General features: G+C 41.8%; 1 protein-coding gene across 2 annotated transcripts in view; it reads right to left on the reverse strand.

Annotated features, from left to right (window-relative positions):
- Positions 1-6,158: 6,158 nt before the first annotated feature.
- The window catches only part of CRADD (CARD and death domain containing adaptor protein), a gene marked incomplete at both ends in the record, with an annotated part of 78,974 nt that continues 62,397 nt past the window's right edge, over positions 6,159-22,735 (reverse strand). The window contains one exon of one of the 2 annotated variants that reach the window (XM_080626109.1): positions 6,159-6,454. In XM_080626109.1, coding sequence (XP_080482235.1) covers positions 6,159-6,454 — 296 coding nt within the window. Of the gene's footprint in view, positions 6,544-22,735 lie in introns of both variants that reach the window. The other variant, XM_080626108.1, reaches the window with a different exon arrangement.

Below are 22,735 nucleotides of genomic sequence, written 5' to 3' on the forward strand. Positions count from 1 at the left end.
ACCAGTAGGTTTCAAGGGCAACGGCTGTAACATGCATCCCCAGTGCCATTCTCGTTAAGGTGCCATGAAGGCAAATATGGTTGTTAGTTCATTCCAATTGGCCTCAGCCAAGTGTGAACACTCCTTGCCCCTTCCTTGATTTCACACGGTGAAGCTGGGAAGCATCACCCTCCTGGCAGAGAAAGTATCACTGAAAAAGTCAAAATGAACACCAGAGGAGCGCCCACATGTCTGCTTCCTAGGGAATGACGTTCAGGGTGCATGCAAAAAACCCCACCCCATCCTAGTGTGTGAGGGTAACTGTGATTACCTTCAGGATAATTCAAGATTAATGGTGCAAAGATGCAAGATTAGACTCAATACCAATAAAACAGCTAATGATTGAAACCACAGTGAACATGCAGGTGTCCCAGGTGCTAGAAGAATTTGAGTATTTTGGAATTCAGAAGGGCTAATACTGAGCCCCATGCCTGAGCTGCATGCCGTGGGACAAGCTGACGTTACAGCTGCTGAATGCCCTAGCGCAAGCATCCCAATCACAGGTCAAAATTCGCTCTACCAGCACTGAAATCAAACCAGGACCAGCTCTGAATTTAAAAGTAAAAACAGGTATTCTTAACCAGAAAATAACTCTGGAAATACATTTTCAACTACACTGTGATGGGATCTGCGCTTCAGCAGTGCTCTCAGCTGAGTTGTTGTCCTGCCCTGCCCTGCCCTGCCCTGAGCCTGGTCGTGGAGGGGACTCTGTCATGCAGAAACAGGACTTTGGGCAGTTAAATATTATGCCTGGACACACATTCCTCAGGAAGGGCTATGACAGCACTCGCAAAAAGAGTAACAACTCTAGCCAGCCAGTGAAAACAGCCTCTGAGGGTATGCTGCAAGGAGCTGTTAAGGATGTCTCTGTGCATCCCCTCTGTGTGAATGAGCTTGCTACTGGTGGGGAGAGGTCTGGGTCGCAACCCAGGAAGCTGGTGGCTTCTCTGCACATGCCATGTGAACATTAATGCCAGCTGTGGCAAAGCATGCTGCCCACTTTACCCATTCTGGGCAGAGAGCAGTTCAACTACTTGGCTCATTCAATCCCCTCTGCCCTTTTCTAAGCCCAGCAAGGGCTGGTGCTGTGTAGGTCAGATGTGAAAATCGTGAAGACAGAATAAAGAAAATGCACAGGCTGCCATTAGGTTGCTTTTCTTTTGGGTCAATAGTGGCTTTGGATCCTTGATCTCAAGGTGGAAAACTCCATGAATGTATAAGCAATCTCCTGAGCCATCAAATCCCCTCTTAATGGGAATGTTCACATTCCAGAACTCAAAATGATCTTGGTTTTGAAGACTTACCAATATCCTTTGCTGAATGGCTCCACTCCTCTTTTTTTCCCCTTCTCATGATGCTTACTTTGAAGCGAATAGTGCAAAGTAGCACTTGAGGCAGTGAAAAGAGGACCCCATAACCTAGAATGCCTACTACACCCACAAAAACCCCTTCCCTTTTTATTGTCCCAAATCCATAAAGTCTGCTTTTCAAAGGGAGGTAATAAAAGTACCACACTTCAGCAGGTTCCAATTAAAGAAGGCCTAATCCAAGGCTCATTGAAGTTAACAAGAGACTTTTTGTTTCTTTGCTGTTGGGGCTTGGACCAGACATCAGTGTCAGAAATGGTATCTGCAACATATGCAGGCATTTTAAAGCAGTCCCTGCTGCAGGAGTGCTGGGAGTCTTCCTGCGCCATTATCAGCTCTGCTGATCATCCAGCTCTCCTCAACAGCTTCAAAGGGAAATTGCAATTCGTCTTTTTTCACAACCAAAATGCTAGGTTCAGAACTGAATTCTGCTAAAGCACATACTTCTTTTTTTAATCTGGAAAGATATTTTGAAAGATTATTTCCATTTTCAGCGAATGTTCCTTTTTCTCAGGAAATCCGTTAAAAAAGACAGTGTATCCAGGCCAGAAAAAGAGCCAAATCACTGGACTTATTTTTAGGTCTATTTATCAGGTGACAGAAAGACACCTTAAAAGTCAAAGTTCTTTTCACTTAGTGAAATCTGGACAAAGCTTTTGAATATTCATTGCAAATACACAAAGCTTTCTGGAACTGCGGTTTCAGCTCTACTACTACGCCTTGACATTAGTCTGTGGCTATGAATATGGAAGCTTAGAAAGAGATTACTTCTCAGAGACTGTTTTTATTTCCAGTAAGAAACAAAACTGGCAGCATACCACATTAGCATCAGATGAGTGTGCCTTTGATGTTCTTTGAATATAATGCGACTTTGTTTATTTTCCCAGCCTTTTGCAGAATGTTTTATTCCATAGATCAACAACTGTCATAATAGATGACTCAAGATGGAAATTTCCCCCACATCATCTGGGCAAAGCAGCTCAAAGATGACTGCATTTTCGTTTTACTGTACACTCCAGCCAGTCTTCAGTGCCCTGTAAAGCCTCCTTGACCTGATTCTGCCCTGAGGAGATCCCTCCTTTGTGAACATCCATGCCACTTCATACAGGTGGGGAGAAAGAGTGCTCTTAGGCCTTGCCTGTTGCTATGCTAAGAGTCCACCTCTACTTGCAGAGTTCAAAGCAGCTTTTGTAAAGCATATTTACCACTTAGGAGAGTTAATGGGATCTCTAAGTCCCCTTAACAGACCAAGGAAGAAAAATCAGTGGCTACTTTTTTCCAAAGACTAGAAGTTAAGCCATCCATTTTGTGGAAGGTCCAGCAGGGGCCACCTTTAAGCTTTCTTCTCTAGGGGCTCCTAAACACTGCCACAACTAAGTAGATGGCAATTATACCATTTTCACTAGAAAGGCATTTTCAACATCAGTTAAGAAACCTAAACACATCAGAGAGCAGTTGCTGCTGGCTAACCTTTGCCCCTGAGACTACATGCTAGCCTGAAGCCTGAAGTGGCCACACACCTCACTGCAAGCGATGAGCAGTGGAAGAGGGATGAGTCCATGCTGGGGGCAGCTCCTGGCTGTCAGCCTGCCCTGTGCACCAGTCCTGGGGCCATGGTGGGCAGGGAGGACAGGAGCCCCTGTGCAAGCCCCCTGTCATCACCCAAACCCTCAAGGGTGTTGAGGCCAAGGGAGAGATGGGGAAACTCGTTCACTGAGTTGCCTCACTCCTGAACAATACTCAAGTTGCAGGCTTGTCTATGAGTGAGATTTAAATAAATAACATTTGCTCCCAAATTAGCCAGAGAAGAATAAACATTTTAAGACCTTTTGGCTGTCCTAAGAGAGAATAAGAGGCCTTGCTATACATCTGAAGAATTAAATTGTCTTAATTGCATCCTTGTGCAAAATAAAGCATTACATACAGAAGAAAAATATTTCTAAGTGGGTGGAAAAATCCACTGGGTTAAAGGAATACTACTGTCAAGTTAAATGTGTGCCTGCATTTGTGTGGTGCAAAAAACAAGCTTTAATAAAACTGAAGAGTCCAATAGGAACATTTCTATGAATTTAAAAATAACAGCAATGGAAACAATCTCATAAAATAAGTAAACCTCTCCCTTCAATATTTGCAACTCAAGTATTACAACATTAATTTTGGGCCTGGGAATGTGAAAGTAACCATAAATTATGAATTAAGTGCTTTGTTCTACAATACAAGAGACCCAGGTTTTAAATTCCTTGCCTAGTTGCAGCTCCTTTAATTTCAGTACCACTGCTGGGAGGCAGAATTTAGCTCACTGCAAGACAAATTTCAGTGGAGAAATTACCTGATATGACACTTACCCATCAGGTTTCCAGTGACCCATAGCAGATACACAGAAGGATACCTGACCTGTAGGGAAGGGTTCTTTGACATGACACTTCATACCTACTGCAGGCTGTTTTCCTAACCATAAAAAAGGACTCTAAATCTATTATCTATGGATAAGCTGACACTGGTTTTACAAATGAAGAACATGAAATGCAATGTTCACCCAAATAAAAAGGTACCAGGGCCCCATGAGTGTGCCCATCACACTGTCTTACTGCCCAGACTGGTTGCCTTCCTGGAGCTCTGTGCTCATGCTGGGTTGAATCAGGATGACTTCCTTGGAGACCAGTCTGTCTTTAGACCTGGTCCATGCTGGCTCAGAACAAGATAAGATACTTGCATTTATGTCGCTGGGAGCCAGCTTCTTCCTCTAAATCATGTTTTCAGTAGTTTCTCCTGTTCCCCATCTCCAGCTTTTGTTCCTCCAAACTGCTGCCAGGGACACTGCTTTGTCTCAGTTCCCTAAAATGCAGAACATGTTTAATGATGGCATTAAAGCATCATGAAACAGAAAAATAAATAAATTCCAAGGCCTAAAGTGATTTGCATTGTTTACTTGGCATTTGTTGATAGACTTAAACTGTGTAAGGAGCCATAATAGGATATGATTAGGTAAGATCTGAGTAAGGTATAACAGGATCATGATTTACTAAAGGCCATAACTGTATACAGAAGATTCAAACCAAAATACCATCAGATTGCTTCAGGACCTGCAGGTGCTGACCTTGCTAGGATGTTTTCTATTTCTATGCTTCTGAAAAATCCCAAGGCAGACAAGATTTCCTTAAAACCTCTTTGTCTTTCCTAACTGCCCAGATGTCTTCTAAAATCTGGATATAGGAAGAATTAAAAAATAAAGAAAAGACAAAAAAGAAGAGAAAAAAAAAAAAAAAAAAAGCAGCAATAATTCTTACCCCAATTAAGACTTCTGATGAGGCAGCTCTTATATCATATGAGGCAGATCCCCTAACATCCTACAAGATGTTACTTGGTGATGACTCCTTAGTCTACCATAACTTGCTCATAAATACAAATGGAAACCCTGTATCCAAACTTGGTTCCTCATTTACTCTGCAGTAAACTGCTCAGGGAAAATTAAAACATATTCTGCCTCTTATCATCAGGCCTCAGAGAGCAGCTGGTCACTCCCATCGCCTTCAGATACATACCCTGTGGCCTTATCCCCCTTTACCTGGTCAGCAAAACCCCAGTGGTGTCTTTCAGTAGGAAGAAAATCTCTCTGACAGAAGTGGAAGAGAAAAGCCCAGGCTTTACTGTTCTTCTGGGTAAAATCTAATTCTCACAGGTGGTACAATTACATCTGGCAAAGAACTGGGGACAGGAGACACAGTTCTGTCTCCTGTTAGATTCAGAAAAGCTGGTAGAAATCAAATGAGCCTGGTGGATGGCACAAGCTGGAGGGAGAGCAGTGAGGAGCTCATCTTGACCAGAAAGGACCTGCAAGCTTCCCTACCCTGTTGGGCATGTGGTGGCCAGAGGAAGATGACTCTGGATACTTGACCTAAAAGTAAAACTTCTGTGAAACAAGACTGCCTGGATCCAGAGCATAGTGCAAGACTCAGCAGGCCCCAGGCTGTCTCCCAGTGGAGACAAACATGGACAACTCAAAAGTTGTCTCATTTTTCAGGCCTCTTTTCACTCTGTTTCCCTGTTTCTGCCTATCTTCTGGTCACTCTTCTATTGTGTGTCTTCCCTGAGAACTCCCCACCTGTGCTATGCTAAGAGATGGAATACACACACAGTGCCAATCTCCTTGCAGATACACCCATTAAATAATAACAGGAGAAACCCTCTCGGCCACACCAGTCTCAAAGGCAGACTAAGGTAGCAGTCATTTACCCTAGAAAGAAACTCCATGTGCCAAAGCTTTTATAAATGTGAAATTAGCCACCTACAATAACTGTTGTAAAATTGTTAAATTAGTAACAGTGATTATTGTCATTTCTTGCTGGGGTATCAGGGAACTAGCACAGAATAGCAGCAAAAAGGACTCCTCCAGCAAATAAGTTAAACCAAGTGCTGCCCCTTCAATGAAACCAGAAACCTTGCTGAGCTCACTGCAGGGGCGCCTGCTTACAAGCAATTTAAGTGTCACCCTATATCCCCACTGGAAAAGTATAAAAGTGAATAGGAAAGAGTGATCAATTTTTTTAATGCTTGCTAAAAATTAATCTGGCATGAAAAGAATTACAAGTCACAAGATGCCACAGGAAACTGGAATGTTTAAGCTTAATAAAACCATAGTTCCCAACCCCTTTTTTTCCAGTTTAAGGCATCAGATCTTCAACATGCATTTCCATGAACCCTCTTTATTTAATTTAACAAAGTACTTGAAAGCTCCCGATCAATAGCAAGGCTTCACTCCAGCATATACTGTATCACAGAAGGATCCACCTCTTCTGCCATCAGACTGGCTTGCAGACTTTGGATTGTTGCTTTTTTCCCCAAGCGCTGTCTCCACAGGACAAATGCAGCTACAATCTGTGACTGCAGGTTGTGGGGGTGATTGACTTTACATCGATAGATGTCAGTATGGGACAAACCCAAACACAGAACTATATGCTCCCATTCAGGTCCCAGTCTCCTCGCAAGCTTGTTCAGCTGCTGATCTGTTGGTGAAGTCTTCAAAATAAATGGTGCAATTTCAGTGATATCTGTAAAGAAAAGAAAATGCACACACATGTCACTAGGTGATGCTGCAAATATTAACGTAAGACCTTGATAAAGGAGGGAATAAGCAAAGCTGAGGTGAAAGAACTAATTAAAGAAATGGATTACATACTCACCTAGAAAAATTAATTACATAGTCAACTAGAAGATTAATTACAGGAAAGCTAATGCTCAGTGGACCATACTAAGGAGCCTATTCTGACATTCACGTATCAGAATTTTACTCCAAAGCCAAGACTTCCAAAAATAATTACAGATTTCAGGGTAGTGAACAAAAAAGATTTTCAAGGAACACGTCTCCAGCAGCCATTGCCATCTGAAAATTAATCTGCTTGCACCAATATGATATAGTGGCAAATTACAAATGTGGGACCAGTAATACCATATTACTTCTATTCTGGGTCTCTGTTTATACACTTTGAAAATAACTTTTGATTCCTTAGTTACTAGGTATTACTCTATTTATTTTTTCTGTTTTGTTTTGCTGAGGGCTGCCCCCAGGAAATTCCTCAGTCTCCTAAAATGCTACTTACCGTTTGTGACCTGTTACATACGGCAAACTCATCTTGAGGAGACCAGCTTCAGGTCTTTTCTTTTACCTGAATAAACCCATAAGCATGATTCAGGTGAACCCAAATGAACAGGGCATTAGCATTGTTCCCAGTACAAATTATGTTTCATTCCATTTACAGCAACATTCCTGAAAGCAGGCATTTTTGTGCTACAGCTCCATTCATCTGGCCTTCTTGAGGCTGTTTTCAGGACAGTCCCATGTTCTCTCAGAGATTTCTGCCCTATGTCCCTTAGTATCATCCGAGCACCCAACATGCCCCAACAGTTTATCTGAGAAGATGTTCAGCATCAAGCTAGTATCTGAGTCATGGAGGACAGGATCAATACAACTACCAAAACAGCTTTCACAGGAAGCATTAAAGTAGCTGTAATTAACAGTGACAAAAACCTCCTGGGGACTGCACCGAGTATTTCTTACAAACACAAGTGATCTCTTTGTGCATTCCCTGTGGCAATCTGATCATTATATTAAAAAAAAGTATTAATACAAACAGTATTAATAGCAGAGTGAGAACACACTACTATTCAGAAACATGCTGTATGGGATCCATCTCACCTAACTACAAGTAGTCTAATTACACTAGGATTAATTATCACCAAGAAGAGAAATAAGCACTTCTAGAACACAATCCATCTCACCAGAAAGATGTCTAAAATAAGCATATGAATTACTCCTCTAAACATGCACATGTCCCTCAATTGACTATAAAAGGAGCACTGGGTATAAGCTCGGTTGTTGAAGTTGATGCTGTAAACACTCAGTGATGGTGAAACAATTCCACATATCAGTTGCTTTAAAAAAGGTGTATTTAGAAAAGCAGCATAAGATATCTATAAAGTACATTTGCTCTTCAATACCCTTTGCAATTACAAGCTGAAATGAAGGGTCAGCACAGTCTGCAATTGCTGCTCTACTTTTGTTGCTGAAGATATTGCATCAAAACATCAAAAATATCCCCAAGAAAAAGCTGATTATAGCCTGTCAATCAGAAGCAGCAGACACCCTACAGAAGAGCCGCTTTGCAAAATCTAATTTATAGCTCCAATATCATACTCTCAGCCTCCACTACAGCAGAACAGCAACACTAGAAAGCACCACTCCTTCATTTTATCGAAAGTAATTGGTTTTGCATAGAATATCCACAGCCTGCAAATGTTCGGACAATTTAAGCCCAATCATACGTAAGTACTATACAAAGCTGCTTTGAGTAAAGGGAAAATTGCTTTCTGAAGAGTATTTAGGTCCCTTTGATCTTTCTGTCTCCAGATTGCCGAAGAAACCCGGGGCAAGTGGCTGGTTGCGGGACAGAGCAGAGGATGCTCCTGAAGAAGGCTGAGCTGTACCAGTGGGGCGGCCCTGTGCTGTCACATCACACGTGTTACCAGCTCCACAGGTAAGTCAGGACAAGGGACTGCCTTTCATGAATGCAAATATTTGAGAATGACTAAAATTTTAAATATAGCTACACTGTGCTGTCGCCAGCACTGTTTTTTGATATTAAACCATTGACTTGGCTTACGGTCAGCTACTAACCATAAGGCAGTGTGCACAAAGGAGTGCTACCTGACAGCCTGGGCTTTTTGCTCTCACGCTAGAATCTTTGTACTTCATGATCACTAGCAGAATGATTTTATGATACTGAAATATGATCAAGCAGGGAGGCCTAACTATAATACATGTCAGCTTGTCCATCGAGCCTTTGATATTAGGCAGATTTTTTGCTGCAACAAGTATCTTGCCTTCAGCCTGTTATCAGCCCTTTAATAAGAATAAGAATAAAACCCATCCAGGAAATCTTTTCATCTTATGCTACCATCTGATTCTAATATGGACATGGAAAATTCTGGGACAGAAGCCAAATGTTTAATTTAATACAAAGGACTGTTATTTTAGTCCCATTTTATTTTCTGTGATAGCTCTTTTTCAGATCTGATACAAAGTCACTGAGGAAAATCTGAGACAAGTATCATGTGATGGACAATATTATTTACAGCTACAGAGAAATATTTAGTGAGATACTTCAGTTATGACAAATGCAAAATCACAAAAATATTTGGATATGTTCTTGGATCAATGCCACTCTTAATTTAATAAACATAATGGCATTTCAGGTAAAAGGGAAATGAGTTTTCTGTGCTCAGCACCCAAGCTGCTTTGAACACATTGCAAAAACATTAAAGATGCCTTTTTAGTTATGTTTACTACAGACCTTCTCTTATAATCTCCATTTGTCAGGAACTGCCTGAGGGAGGTAATGAGATTAGAGCAGAAGTTTCAATTATGCAGATCCTGCAGTTGTATTTGAAAGGTAAGTTTAGGATACTGAGACCTCAGGTTTTGCAAAAGAAATATGAAGCTCTTTTTGCTTGAGGTGGATCTGATGTGGAGGTGTACATGCTTATGTTAGGTATATGCTTCAGATTAGCAAAACAAGGACTACATTGTTAGAAACAAGAAGAAGCGGGGCTTGGGGCACCACCGGAGGGTGTTGTGGCCTTCTAAGGAGATGGCAATTTCAGTGCCTTCACCTCCAGTGAGCACACCAAGTGAAACACCATGGCCAGCTGTGACCATGGTCTATGCCACAAAGTGCCAGGGTTGCACACTGCAGAGACAGAGAGCCTGAAGCCTCACCACTCACACTGAAGCCACTAAGTCCCTGAGGAATGGGGAACCAACCGCTTTGTGCTGGAGAGTGAGCCAGCCTGGTGCAGAGCTGCTCTTCTGGGTCTGCTAGCCAGATTGCTGACATGGCACTTACGACCCTTAAAATCCCCTTTCTCCTGGCTGGAGAGAAGTAGAACACTCTCCACCCTGGCTTTGGAGCTGAAACTGACCCAGAGAAAGACACACAGCTCCTTCTGTTCAAAGTTGCAGCACGAGGAAACGTTCTTCTCCCCATCTCCTGCTCTCGCTGGTCAAGGAAGCTCATTCACCTAAGCCTTTATCCTAGCTGTCCCAGTCAAAACACAGGAGATGGCCTGTGTGTACATCTGTGCTTCCAGACTGCTACACAGACTGGGAGATACGATGGTGCTGGTGAGTGTGGACAGGAAACAGAACTGGATATAAATAGATGGTACCACAGACAAAACAGAGTAACTTGGATACCAGAGCTATATATGGGGCAAAGGCAGCTGGTCACCACTTTAGAATTTCTTTTTCTTTAGGACCTCTCCAGCTTTAAGTAGGAGACTCCAAGAAGATATTGCAACAATGAGGGGGATGGAAAATAAACTCACCCCAGCTCTGCCCCTCTTGGCACAAGAGGGAGGATGCAAGATAAAGTCCAGTGAAAATGGACTTTGAATCACTTAAAGACTTCTTTCTGCTTTTGCTTTCTCATTACCACCTCTAGGTGATGAAAAAAAACAGAGACCATCTCTTAGGCTGACTTGCACCATGGGGAAATCTTTATCAGCATCGAGGCACTGACCTCCCACTCTGTGCTGCTGGAACGCAGTGGGGAGCAAGCAAGCTTGGCTCCAACACAGGACACAGCAGCAAAAAGTGCTGAGGCATTTTTGGATGATTTGTAAAGTACCCAGCTGATTCCTCAGAACTGCTGGCAATCCCAAGTGACTTATGGTTTTGTCTAAAGGACCCCTCTCCATGTAAGTATGACTTCTTTGTGCATGACCAAAAGCATCTCTTGGAGATCAGGGAGCCTTATCAATACACTTTTACACAATGCAACACAAAAAGCAACTGGAAAGGGTCAAGAATGCTTCCCAGCCTCTAGAATGGGGCCTGGTGGCAAGAAAACTCTCCTGGGAATAAAGGGGTATGCTGACACAGAGCAAAATTGCATGAAAGAACCCTTGACAGAAACAGTGCTAGGCAAATGTTCGATTTTTATATAATCACATCAGAAACAGGTAGGTGATTCTGGGCTTCAGACCCCGCATAACTGGAATTAGACTGCAAAAAGGAGTAACTGCTTAGGCATACATCTGGCCTCAGCATCTCCTACTAGTAGGTGTAAAGAGTGATCCTTCAGTGATCTGGGCTGAAGTCACTATTGTTCACTTGACCTTCTTAGAAGATGCTGCTCATAATTTCTGAAGAGTTCAAAGCAATTATTTCAGAGTCCTCTTTAATTGCCTTTCCTGGCATCTGGAGCACAGTTCTTCCCTGAGAAGTGCTAAAGTTAGATCAAGTACTTCCAGAAGCAGCAAACCAAAGCAGCCTTGTTTCCCCCAGGTGTGAGCCCTACAGTTGACTTATGCTTCAGGACTTCTCCAGCTGCTTACTGATTCTCAAGACAGTCATGAAATTGCTCCTCTCCACAACAGCAAGAAGGCAGAGTTCTTGAGGTTGGCCAGCAGGTTCAGAAGCTACTAGGTGTACATGCATACACGCAATGGCCCACAGCAGAGGAGCACACAGCCTTGGTTACTATAAGAAATTATGCTAAAAGGAACTTTGAAGCCCTACAGAGCCATTGTGGCTAACGTGCCAGCAGCCAGTAACATTTGGGGCACTTCAGCTAAAGGAAAACATATATATAATAAAGAACCTAGTTCGAGGCTCTGCCTCACTCCAGTCCCCTTGGAGTGAAGTGTACTTGACTTCAACTAGCCTGAGCCACAGACCCAGCAGTGGGCACTGAAAAGGCATGGTCATGGTTGCCAAGGCTGTGAGCTGTGTGTTTTGGCAGCTGTGTTACACTCAGTAAATTATTTAATGACTGAATGTCACAATAGGAAATAACTTGCACATAGCCAGGTATATTTACTTTAAAGTGAAATCCCCCTGGCCTGAACACAACAGTAAAAGTGGGTCATGAAGCAGAACATTTGGTGGATCAGGTTGGGACAGGCTTTCAAGAGCTGTGAGGTGGGGTTGCAGAACCTGAACTGGAAGGTATGTAATGCTCCCACTAATGGAGAGATCAGAGACTTCGAGAGCTGCAGCCCCCCTTTAGCTGCCAGAGATGCTGGATGAAAGGGAAAGCAGAGAGTAAGGATTTTGAGGTATCCCAGTGGGTGCCGTAGATCACTCAAGTCAAAGACAAGATCATGGTGGATGTTCTTGAGAGGAGACTGCAATAAACAGAGGTGCTGGGTAACTGCAGGGGATGGCTTGGCTTGATTTGTTAGGAAACGGGGTGGGAGGTGACAGTGGGCCCCCATTTGTACAGCTGCTCTTCTGCCTTCTTGTTCAGCTGTTCTCTCCCAACCCAGTCCTAACAGGCGGAACTGCAGGCAAAGGCCTGCCTTCTTCCTACAGCACATCCAAATTCATGAGTTCTAAGCCAACCTGCAGCAATTAAGGACTAGTATGCCAGATGGGAAAGTATCATGCTGAATATATGGCATTTGGCAGGCCTGCATGGAGAATGAAGCACTTACTCCCTTCTGTGCAAGTTTAAAATGATCACGAAGTTTATTTCGTTGCTGTGAACTTTAGAACAGTCTGATTCAGGACCTCCTTAAACACAAGAATCAAGCTCAAATGCCTGACCAGTGAAAACAGCAGAACAGACTATCCAGAAACTAATCCTTGCTATATAATTTGGGTGTTGGGTTTTTTTCTTGTTGTTGTTGTTGCTGCTAATTAAACATCAGACAGATTCAAAGGCTGGGAAGGGAACATTAGCATTTTGCAACAGCTCCAAATAATCGTGCTCCACAGAATGTGGAAGAGTATTTCTCTTCTATGTATCACCATATACATATCTTTTCTATATACCTGCAAACAACATGGATCTCACAGCCCATCCAAAGTCTATTCAAAACTACCGGGTCCTAGTGATCTGGTCTTAGTGGGTTTCACCTGGTCTTAATGGGTTTCAAAAAGTGTTTGGCCAAGGAGCAAGAAGAATTGAACTGTAAATCCTGTACTATTTAAAGACAGACAATTGACTCCATTATAAATATCTTCCCATGTATAAACTTAATACACTCAGATTAAATAACCTAAAAGAACATTAAAATAACTTGAAGAAGATGTTAAAATAACTTGGAGAAGCCTTCTCTTGCTTTTAGCATGTGCATTGTTAATCCTCTGCGTCTTTCTGCCTCTCTATCCCTCTCATGAGTCACATAAATCGCTGTGAGATGGAAGACTGTACAAGCTCTTCCACTTATTTGCAGACTGCCTCCTCTGTAGACTTCTGCTCATTACCAGAGATGCCCACCTCCTTCATCCCATTTGAGGCTATCAGAGGACACCACTTAATGATGACTGCCAAGCATGCATTGTTCTCTGTTTAGGACTCCCACTTCTTCCTCCCACAAATCTGACTCAGCACGGGGAAATCCTGGTGATGGAAAACCTGCACCTTTGTAGGAACAACAGGCCCAGTTACCTTCCCAAGAATACATACTATCTTCTCTAATGCAATCAAAATCAAATCTTGGTCAGTTAAATACCCAGACTAAACTACAGCATGGAATCTGTACTGCAAGTTCATTAAAAGAAAAACACCTAAAACAAATGTTTAGAAAGTGGCACTTTTTTTTTGACTGACTACATTACAGTAAAACAAATTTGACAGAGAATTTTATGTTTATCTGAGTATATGCTGCACTTCTGCTTCACGATTGCAGGATTGTGAAGTTTCTGTAGGTTGTTAACTTCTGATGAATACAAAGACATTAATATCCAGAATAATATCAACCTCTGTCAATTACTGATCGTAACATACTTAGTCATAAGTGTATTTCTGTCATGATAACTTCTATTTCCATGTCTCGTAATTTAATTATGAAAGGCGCTAATCAAAATAAAAGCAAATACAAAATTAATTTTTAAGACTGGCTGCATTCTTCCACAACATGCTGGTTTTTATGACTTGTATTAAAAGATAGGAAGTTCTTTGTCTTATTTTAAATAATTTGGTATCCAATACTATGACAGACAACATGCAGAATAACTTGTGGTCATGATCCATGATAATCAAATCCATGGCAACTTTGAACGGTCTCACTCAAGTGAAGCAGAATCCACCCATGGTACCATATTCAGCTCCTTCCTGTCAAAAGCTTGCTGAGAGTCTGAACTACTGGTGTTATTAAAAAGTGCATGTATCTTCATTTGTTGACAATTTCGTCTCCTGTGTGAGCTCTCAAGCATCATGCTTTGTGACATTAAATACATTCTGGGTATTAGAGTAGGAAAAAAAGACAACATACAAGATTTTGTAAACCTACAGGCAATTTAAAAACACAGATGTTTCTGTTTTGGCTCAGTACCAGCAGCTAATTTGTATATTCCTAATCACTTGCTAATGACTGCCTAGTAGCTGCGGATGTGGCAGCAGACTGCTAAATCTGAAACAAAACATTCGGATTTGATGACAAAAGTTTTCAACCGCATTCCCACTATGCAGTTCCAGTAGCTACTCAGTTTTCCTGAACTTTCTCTTAATCTGTCTTACAGGTTTTGTACCTCCACAGATCTCTGCTATACTGATGGCCTTCAATATCACTCTATATTAAACAGATTGACAGAGAAGTCACTAAATAAATTCATGCTATCATAAATTTTCACCCTTTTCAAGCCATAGGGAGCAATCCCCAGGTTTAAGGAGTTGAAAGAAACTGGGGTTTCACTTTTTCATTTGGTTTTTATTTGTGAAGAACAGGGAGGAAGTTCCAGCAGTTAATAGTGTGGATTTTACTCTGCTTCCCTAGTGTTTCTCTGCAGTTGCATACATGAAATCAAATAGTTAATTTCTTAAATAAAATGGTGACTATGGATGCATGCAAGGAAAAGAATATCTATGCAGAGAAAACACAAACACAACATACTATAATATCTGCTCTCTTTTGAAGCAGGACTACCCTGCATTGCAGACAGGATTGGACTTAACTATACTGTGTTTTTATATTTTTTATTTCTAGCAGCATTTGATGCTGCTGTAGCACTGAAGTGGAAGTAAAATTTGCTTGATATTTCCTATTGATTTCTATATTGTCATACATAAATAAGCTATATGCATTGGCACTGAAGCCACAGGTAACAGTGGCATCATCACATTAATATGTTTGATATCAATGCAGGAACAGGTTCAGAATGCAGCATTACACTAAGGAAGAAAGAAATATCTACTCAGCTGAGAGGTTCTGAGGAACACCTGAGCTGCTAGGAATTATCTGGAAGAACTGCTTGAATACAGATACCGAGCATTCAGACCCTGGCCAAAGATTTTTTCCCAAATGAACGTGATTTGAAAAGTTATATGGAAAGAAGATGCATGACTATTTTTTGGAAGCCAGAGCAACTACTTGTGAGACAGCACAAAGCTACCTGACAGCCGGAGAGAGCAGAGATGACAGCCTCTGGTTTGTATGCTGGCAGTCACACCAAGAGTTAACTCTAGAAATAATGCCAAAAAAATCATATTCTGAAGTATGCCAGTGGACTTCTACATACCTTTGAATGCTCTGCAGTTCTTAGTGAATTCAATGGAGTTTTATAATACAGCACTTTCAACTATTAATTGTTGGTCTGAAGCGCACAGAGCCATCAATTCCCTCAGTCAGGTTTCTCCTCCATGTTATCACAAATAATAATTAAGAGAGGATGGGTGTATGAAGTCACAATGATCATAAACTACATTCATATTTGCAGTATGGTTTCACATGAGTTTTCACATGGTTTCACAGGAGGCAAATGTTTACCCATGTGGGCTGGGCAGCTCTGACGGAATAATTCACCCACTCTAAGTGCAAAACAAAGACAACTGGAGCAATTAATGACTGATTTGTCAGCTAGATGACAAACTCATCAGGCAACTTTTGTCAGGGGATTGGAAGTTAACTTCTTTGACAGACCCTACTTGAATGTTTATTTCAAATAGCCTGAGCTGTCTTTCAAAGACCTGAGGCAAGCGCTAATCCTGCTCCTCCTTTGCACGCAATAATCACAGCAGAGTCCTTGGGCTTTTTATCTGCCCAGTACAATAAGTGAGTCAATTTTTTACTAGCAACTTCCCTAACGAGAAATCTGTCTAAAGGCTGCAGCAATTCAACAATAAAATCATGTACTTGGACTATAGCTATCGATGTTCCTTTCACCCAACAACAAAAATCATACTGCCAGTATGAAGGATTCTTTTTTCCTGTAAGATAACTAATTGTACATGTTCCTCTTACAGAACTTAAACCAAGTATGACAACGAGCCATTATATTTAGCCTTGATAAAACTGTTCATTCCTCCCAGATACTTTTTTTCTTCAAGTTGGCTCTTCATTTTTCTTTGGCTCGAGTAGTTAGAAATATCAGAACCGAAGATCTGTGCAACAGATGGAGCTCGGTTGAGAAGAATGCCTGTAAGGATCTTTGCCTGGCAGGTGTCAAACCAAAATTAATACTGCACATATTACACTTTACCGAGCTTCAGATTTTAGCAAAGTGAGACTGCGTTCCTTCCTGACCACAAACATATATTAATAGAACAAGCCATGCAGAGCAAGCTAAAACAGTACTATCATTATGCTGAATCCTACACTGCTTGGCATTTTATTTGATCATTTACACCCATGCAAAGCAAGTAAATAAAATGCAGTGGGTTAGTTGAGTGTCTCTTTACAGACGTTTTGCACAGGTGTAACAGCCTTCACAAGATGCCATAAGCAACATGGACTTAGACCCCTCCTGGTTTCTTTTTCCCCTCTTTTACTTGTGTCAGTGCCTTAAAGGCTTATGAACTTTAGAAGACTTTCTGACATTTGAAAATCCACAGGGAAAACCAGGTACTGGTGCTGAAATACACAGCTCAGCTACAGTCAGTCACTACACCTGGCTTGCCAAGTGGGATTCATCCGCCTGAGTCAAAAGGCAGCGCTTTCCATAGGTGTCAGGAAGGAGAGCTTCAGGTGGCATCATCTGCTTCTCTCTGTTTCCACACTAGTGGGAGGCTTAGCATCACAACCAGCCCTATCAAGTGCCAAGTCATCTGGAATCTCATGGATGGTTTGACAGATCAGTCCAAAAGCAATTTTAGCTGACCAAAAGGGAAGTCATTTTAGAAGGTCACAGTCACAGGATTTTTAAAATCTCACATTTGTAAAACAAATGTGAAATTATGTTTGCATGTGTATACATACACACACACACACACACATTTTCAAAATCTTAGTTAAAAAAAAATACGAATGTCTTAGATATCTGCAAGGCAAATTCATCCCCTTCTTGATTTCATTCCTACAAATTCAGGTTAAGGAAATGTCACATCACCCTGTGAGAAAAAAGATGAAAATGGGAACATAGGTGAAGTCATTTCTTAAACAGGCCATAATTCACAGAGCGTTTTACACTACCATGGGTTTGATGAGTAGTCCTTTCCCCTCTGAGTCAGCACCGACCTAACATCCCGTGTGATGTGCTCACTGGCATGGCTCGTGGCTGCCCTATGACACGGCTCGTACCAGGTGACACAGCATGCTGACCAGCTGCAGTCATAACAGATCTCAAGGCAGCACTGCAAGTAATGAGGTGACTCACAGCTGCGGACCCAATTACTCTTTTACTCACTCAGGAGTAGAATTTTGCCAAAGCGACTGAAGCCAGATCAAAATCAAATAAGCTATTAGCAAACATTTGCATTACTTACGGTATTTGTAGAAGATTTATGCTAGCATTAGTGGGACAATCAAAACACAAAACCTAAACATCTGAAAAAATCTTTTGCTTAAACAATTAATTTTCATGTCTCATGCATAAATAACAATGTTTTCCCTCATAGTTTTGTAGTCTAATAGCTGCCAGATTTTGGTCCAGAATTGAAATTTCAGTCATACTGGCATTTGTACATAGCAAATCAGAAATACAAATGTTTTAACATCAGAAATGAAAAGGCTGGAAGATCAGACAGACCATAAAAGATTTGTTTTACTTGGTTTGGGATTTTTATGCAGCCATGCCTAACCTAAGCAAGACTGAAACAAAACCAAAAGGCAAAACAAAAAAAAATAGATAAATTTTTTCTGTTCCAGAGATGCAGAAATAGAAACGATGCTTGTGTCCCTGGGGGAGCCAAAATCTGAAATCCTGCTCTGAACAAGAGAGAAGGGCTGTTATTTCCTTGACAATTGTTCCTGACATCCCAGCTATCTCCTACAGGTAACAATGGAAAAGCAATCTTACAAAGCAGTCTTTTTTTTCCTTAAGAAAACATCTTTTTAGTTGTACAAACTCAGAAACAAAGAGATCAGGGTTTTTTTTATAATGCTGAAAATCTTAGTGCCAGAACTGTAAACATCAGTATCTTTCTTTTCCATCTTCAGCTGTAACCGTTACGCATTGGCTGAATTTAATAAAGGGATCAAACACACCCTGCAATGAACATTCTAATTGATTTCGGTGGTAGACAGGACTAAGTATTTTGAGCTTCACAGTCAATGTGTTACCTAATTTTGCGTGTGTGCTCATCAGAGAAGAGCCAAATGATCTGGTGATGTGAGGTTAACACATTCTGCCAAAGTGCCCTCAAATTTCTATCAGCAGAAACTCGCCATACCACATCAGCATATGCAAACCCAACTTTGCTATGTGCAAACCACACAAACAGTGCCCAGCTACCTAATCTGACCTTCCACTTGCTCTTTAGTGTGTGTAAATATGCTAACAGGCACAGAGGGCTCATGTGAAAGTTTACAAGTTCAAGTGCAAAAGACAAATAAAAATGTGGCTTCAATGCTTTGGTTTTCCCTCATTTTGGGAAACTCCAGCTTTCTAAGTCTGCTATGCAGTGCAGGAGTTGCTTCCTAAAGCCACAAGACTGATCTATTTAAGTATCTTTATTCAGTTTTGTAGATTGAAAACGAGGGTTTACTGTCTACTCAAAGAGGTTGACAAGAACATGAAGGTACCGCCACAACTCAGACTTTTCAAGATGCATTATTTACTAGATATTATTTAGTGATATTAATACTGTATTTGAACTGTTTGAGAACTTTAGGCATCCCATGAAAACTCCTTGCCTGAGGCATAATGGCATTTAAAGATTTACAAAGGTTTTCACATCCAAAATTGCCAAGTGAATGGGGACAGTCAAGCTGAAAACTGCAAAGAGCTTCAATGTTTTCAGGAAGCTCTGTGAAGGCAGATTGTGAGGCTCGGAACAAGAAGCCACTAGTCGTTTTTAAACAACCCAGGTCCAAAGTATTCGACAAGGAGACTCAACAGACCCCTTCTGTAAACCAAGCAAGGAAAGCAGAAGCAATTTTTAGTACTGTTCTTTGTGTCAGGCAGTTATTTTCACATGCAAGTAGAGAAACTCGGTCAACCAAAGACGCCTGTGTCTGTAAGTGCAGTAGGAACTCAACTTTTACAGGGAACGGAAGTATGTTTGGAGCAGCTGAACACAAGCTTAATGAAGTAATTTGAAGCAACATATAAAATTGTCTTAGATATACAACTGTAAAAAATTTGTAGCTCTGTAAATGCACGGATTGCTATTTTAAAGACAGTTTCATTAAGAAACACAGCTTGAGAATATCTATCAACCAGGATCAGAGCTACACGCAGCGACAGCAGGAGGCAGCTGAAGCAATCTGTAGCACAGTTCTGGTGCTCATTGGTCTCTGACCCTGAGAAAAAATGTAATTACTGCATGAATGCACATATTGGACCAAAAGAGAAAGCCTCGGAAAAGACAAAACTCTACTAGAAAGAGATGGTGAGAACTCCTCAGGTTTTATGAAATGGTCTACAGGTCTGTACATACCAATCTGATATACTTTGTCAGACTGACAACACAGCTGTGGCTTTAATTTTGAAGTCCATATTTTTCTATGGGAATCATTCAATATGACACACTCGTCCTGTTCAACAGAAAAACAAATCTGCCTCTACTTCTTATTCCTCTGAAGCCTTAATTTAATTGTGCAACATTTGCTTTAGAAACATATTTGAAGATGTTTTAGATATTACTTCATTTGTACACCATCCCGGGCTTTCCAGGAACTCTGAACCAACAGCCTCCTAGCCTTTCTTAAATCTGAACTACTGTATCTTATGGCTTCCACACTGTACTGTCTGGAAACTCCCTGTGAGACTGGCCTGTTAAATACAAACACGTAGGGAGGGGACACTGTGCTGGAAAGTTTGCAATCTCAGGCATGGGTTGTGAAAAACGCTTTCCATGTATTAGTTTATGTACACAGAGATTGCTGTGAGTATGTTCAAATAACTCCAAAGAGCTGAGCCTCCACAGGTACAAAAGGAAAAGCATCAGAAGAGCTGACAGCCCAGCAAGCTCATCCATGCTGGGTTTCCTACTCACGACCACTGCTTTCAAAGGTGTCCATTTCAAGATGCTGATGGCTATGCCTCTGCAGCTTTAATCAGAGAACCTAATTTACCAAGTCCCAGATATGTAAATAATTAATTGCCCCAAATAATCTCAGTATGGAATTGAGCTTACTGGAGTTTGGAAATCCACTGACGTTCTCATAACCAAAGGGAGCAGACAACCAAAGGGGTCAGTGGCTATTTGAGCTAGAAAGGCTGGAACATCATGGAGACAAATATGCACACATGTGCCTGGGACAAGGCTGGGGCTTCAACCTCGCAGCCCTGTGCAAAGTGGATCTTCTTGAAGCTTCTGAGCTGCAGAGCTGGGAAGGCTCCACACAGAGGAGCTCCCATGCACTTAAGATGGAGACAGTGAAGTTTTGCCCTGTTCTGTTTTCAGTCATCCAGTGACAACAAGTAACTCATGAAAGTATCTGAAAATACCTCCTATCTGTACTCTTTGCTCATGCAGGTTCTGCCATGACAATTTCTCAAAAATTCATGAGAAGCCACACCAAGACTGTAGCTGATCCGCAGTCACTGCTTATCAAAGCATCCTCCAATATCTGCACCTCACCTCTAATCTGCCAGTTGCTTCACGTGGAATTTAAGGCATTGGATTTAATCTGGAAAAAAACACCTTTGAGTCAAATTCTGATGCCTGCATTTACACAAAGTGAGATTTTCCCAGACAGTGTAGATTCCTTCTGGTCTCCCACTCTTAGCACTGACTTAGTCAATTCCCACCATCTGCCATCTCCTCCATCTCTCTTCTCCTCCCTGCCTTGTGCTGCAGCTGTTGGAGGACTCTGGAGCTGGAGCAGGGTGCTACCACCATGTCCCTCCACCACAGAATGGCAATTGGTCTGCCTCCTATCCCACGCTGAGCAGGCACGCAGACCTCCCACCGGATGGGTGGATTCAGCTGTGTCAAAGGTATGCTGCAAGCTTTTCCGTAAAAAAAACCCTCCTACTTCTAAATAATGAAATCGGTTTCTTTTCTTTCTTTTCTTCCTTGTCCAGCTTTTTCTCTCCTTCCCCACCCACTTTTCGAAGCAGGAAGGAGAGTGACAGGGAGAATAATGATTTCTTCAGCTTCTATTGGAAAAAAAAACCCACAAAAATTTTCCACCAAGACAGATTTTTTTTCTTTTTTTTTTTTTTTTCAGTGAGGTTCAGAAGCCATTTTTTTATTTAAAATTTCCTAAATAAGTGTCCAGTTAATACTGGCATTTGTTGCGGAAGGTAGCAGAGAGCTCGCACCTCTGTTTCCTTTAGGACAGATCCCAGCCCTAAGTTTGACAAGAAATCAGCTTGATTTTTTCTCTTGAATTGTATCTTTGCAAACCTCTTTTCAGGGTTTCGGCTGTGTAAGTCAAACCCCATAGCCCAGTGCAGACGCACAGCTTGTGATGCTTTTCTTCTGCCAGTTGGCTTTGCATGCCCTGGTGTTAATCCCCACTGCCTCCACGTTTGGGAAGGAGGGAGGAAAGCACTGGTGATCGAGGAGAGGACAAGAGCAGCCAAAAGCCAGCGCAGACTTCCTATGCACGGAGAGTGCGACAGACATCAGAGTGAGAGCAGCCAGTAAAGGAGAAGAAAAAAGCACAGAGGCTATTGATTTTCCAGTGGTGTTGATGGGCAGGGGTCTGAGCAGGTTTGGGACCCTGCAATCACTGATGAGAACAGCGTGCATGTACACATCGCATGCTGCCTCTGTTTCTGCTCAGTAGTCAGCCTTGTTTAAGGTATGCTTTGTCTGAGCAGATGGCAAAGCATGACTGCTGCTGGGTTAAGATTTTGCTGCCAAACCAGCCCCTGGCTGTTTTCAGAAATAAAGACTGCTGCTCTTTTACCAATGAAAAAATAGACGTCTCTCCAATTCCCTCTTTTTTTATGTATCACAGGAGAACATACCTAGCCAGGCTACATAACTACCCTTACACAATATTTAATTAACTACCTGCAACAATCTTCCTGCTTTAATTGGTGGTGGAGGGTTGTTGGGGGTTTTAGAAGCTACTCCAGCAGAGCCTCCAAGGGTGTGCTGTGGTCACGAGGCAGCATGGCTTCCTATGGATATCCCCCCTTCCGATGGTGCGATTGGGATCACTGGCACAGCAAGATGTAATTCAGTGCTATCCTGTCCCAGCAGCAAGGTGTTGGCCTCCTAAAACTCAACAACTACCTACAAAACATGAAGTAAATGCAGTCCAGTGACCATCATTAGCACAAGTAAGTTCCATTCAAACCAACACAAATAACACCTCTTGGAAACATGACAAGTTCTGAGGACAACCAGCCACCATCCTCTTTCCTCCTCGAATCTCACCATCCTTGTACCTGGAAATAGGAGTGGAAAAAGCACCCAACCACATACACAAACAAGTTCTCAGCAGACCACCAGCAATTGTTGATCCAGTGACAGCAGCTGAAACACAGC

The sequence above is a fragment of the Psittacula echo genome (genome assembly GCF_963264785.1).
Source record: "Psittacula echo genome assembly, chromosome: 1".
Taxonomy (NCBI): Eukaryota; Metazoa; Chordata; class Aves; order Psittaciformes; family Psittacidae; genus Psittacula; species Psittacula echo.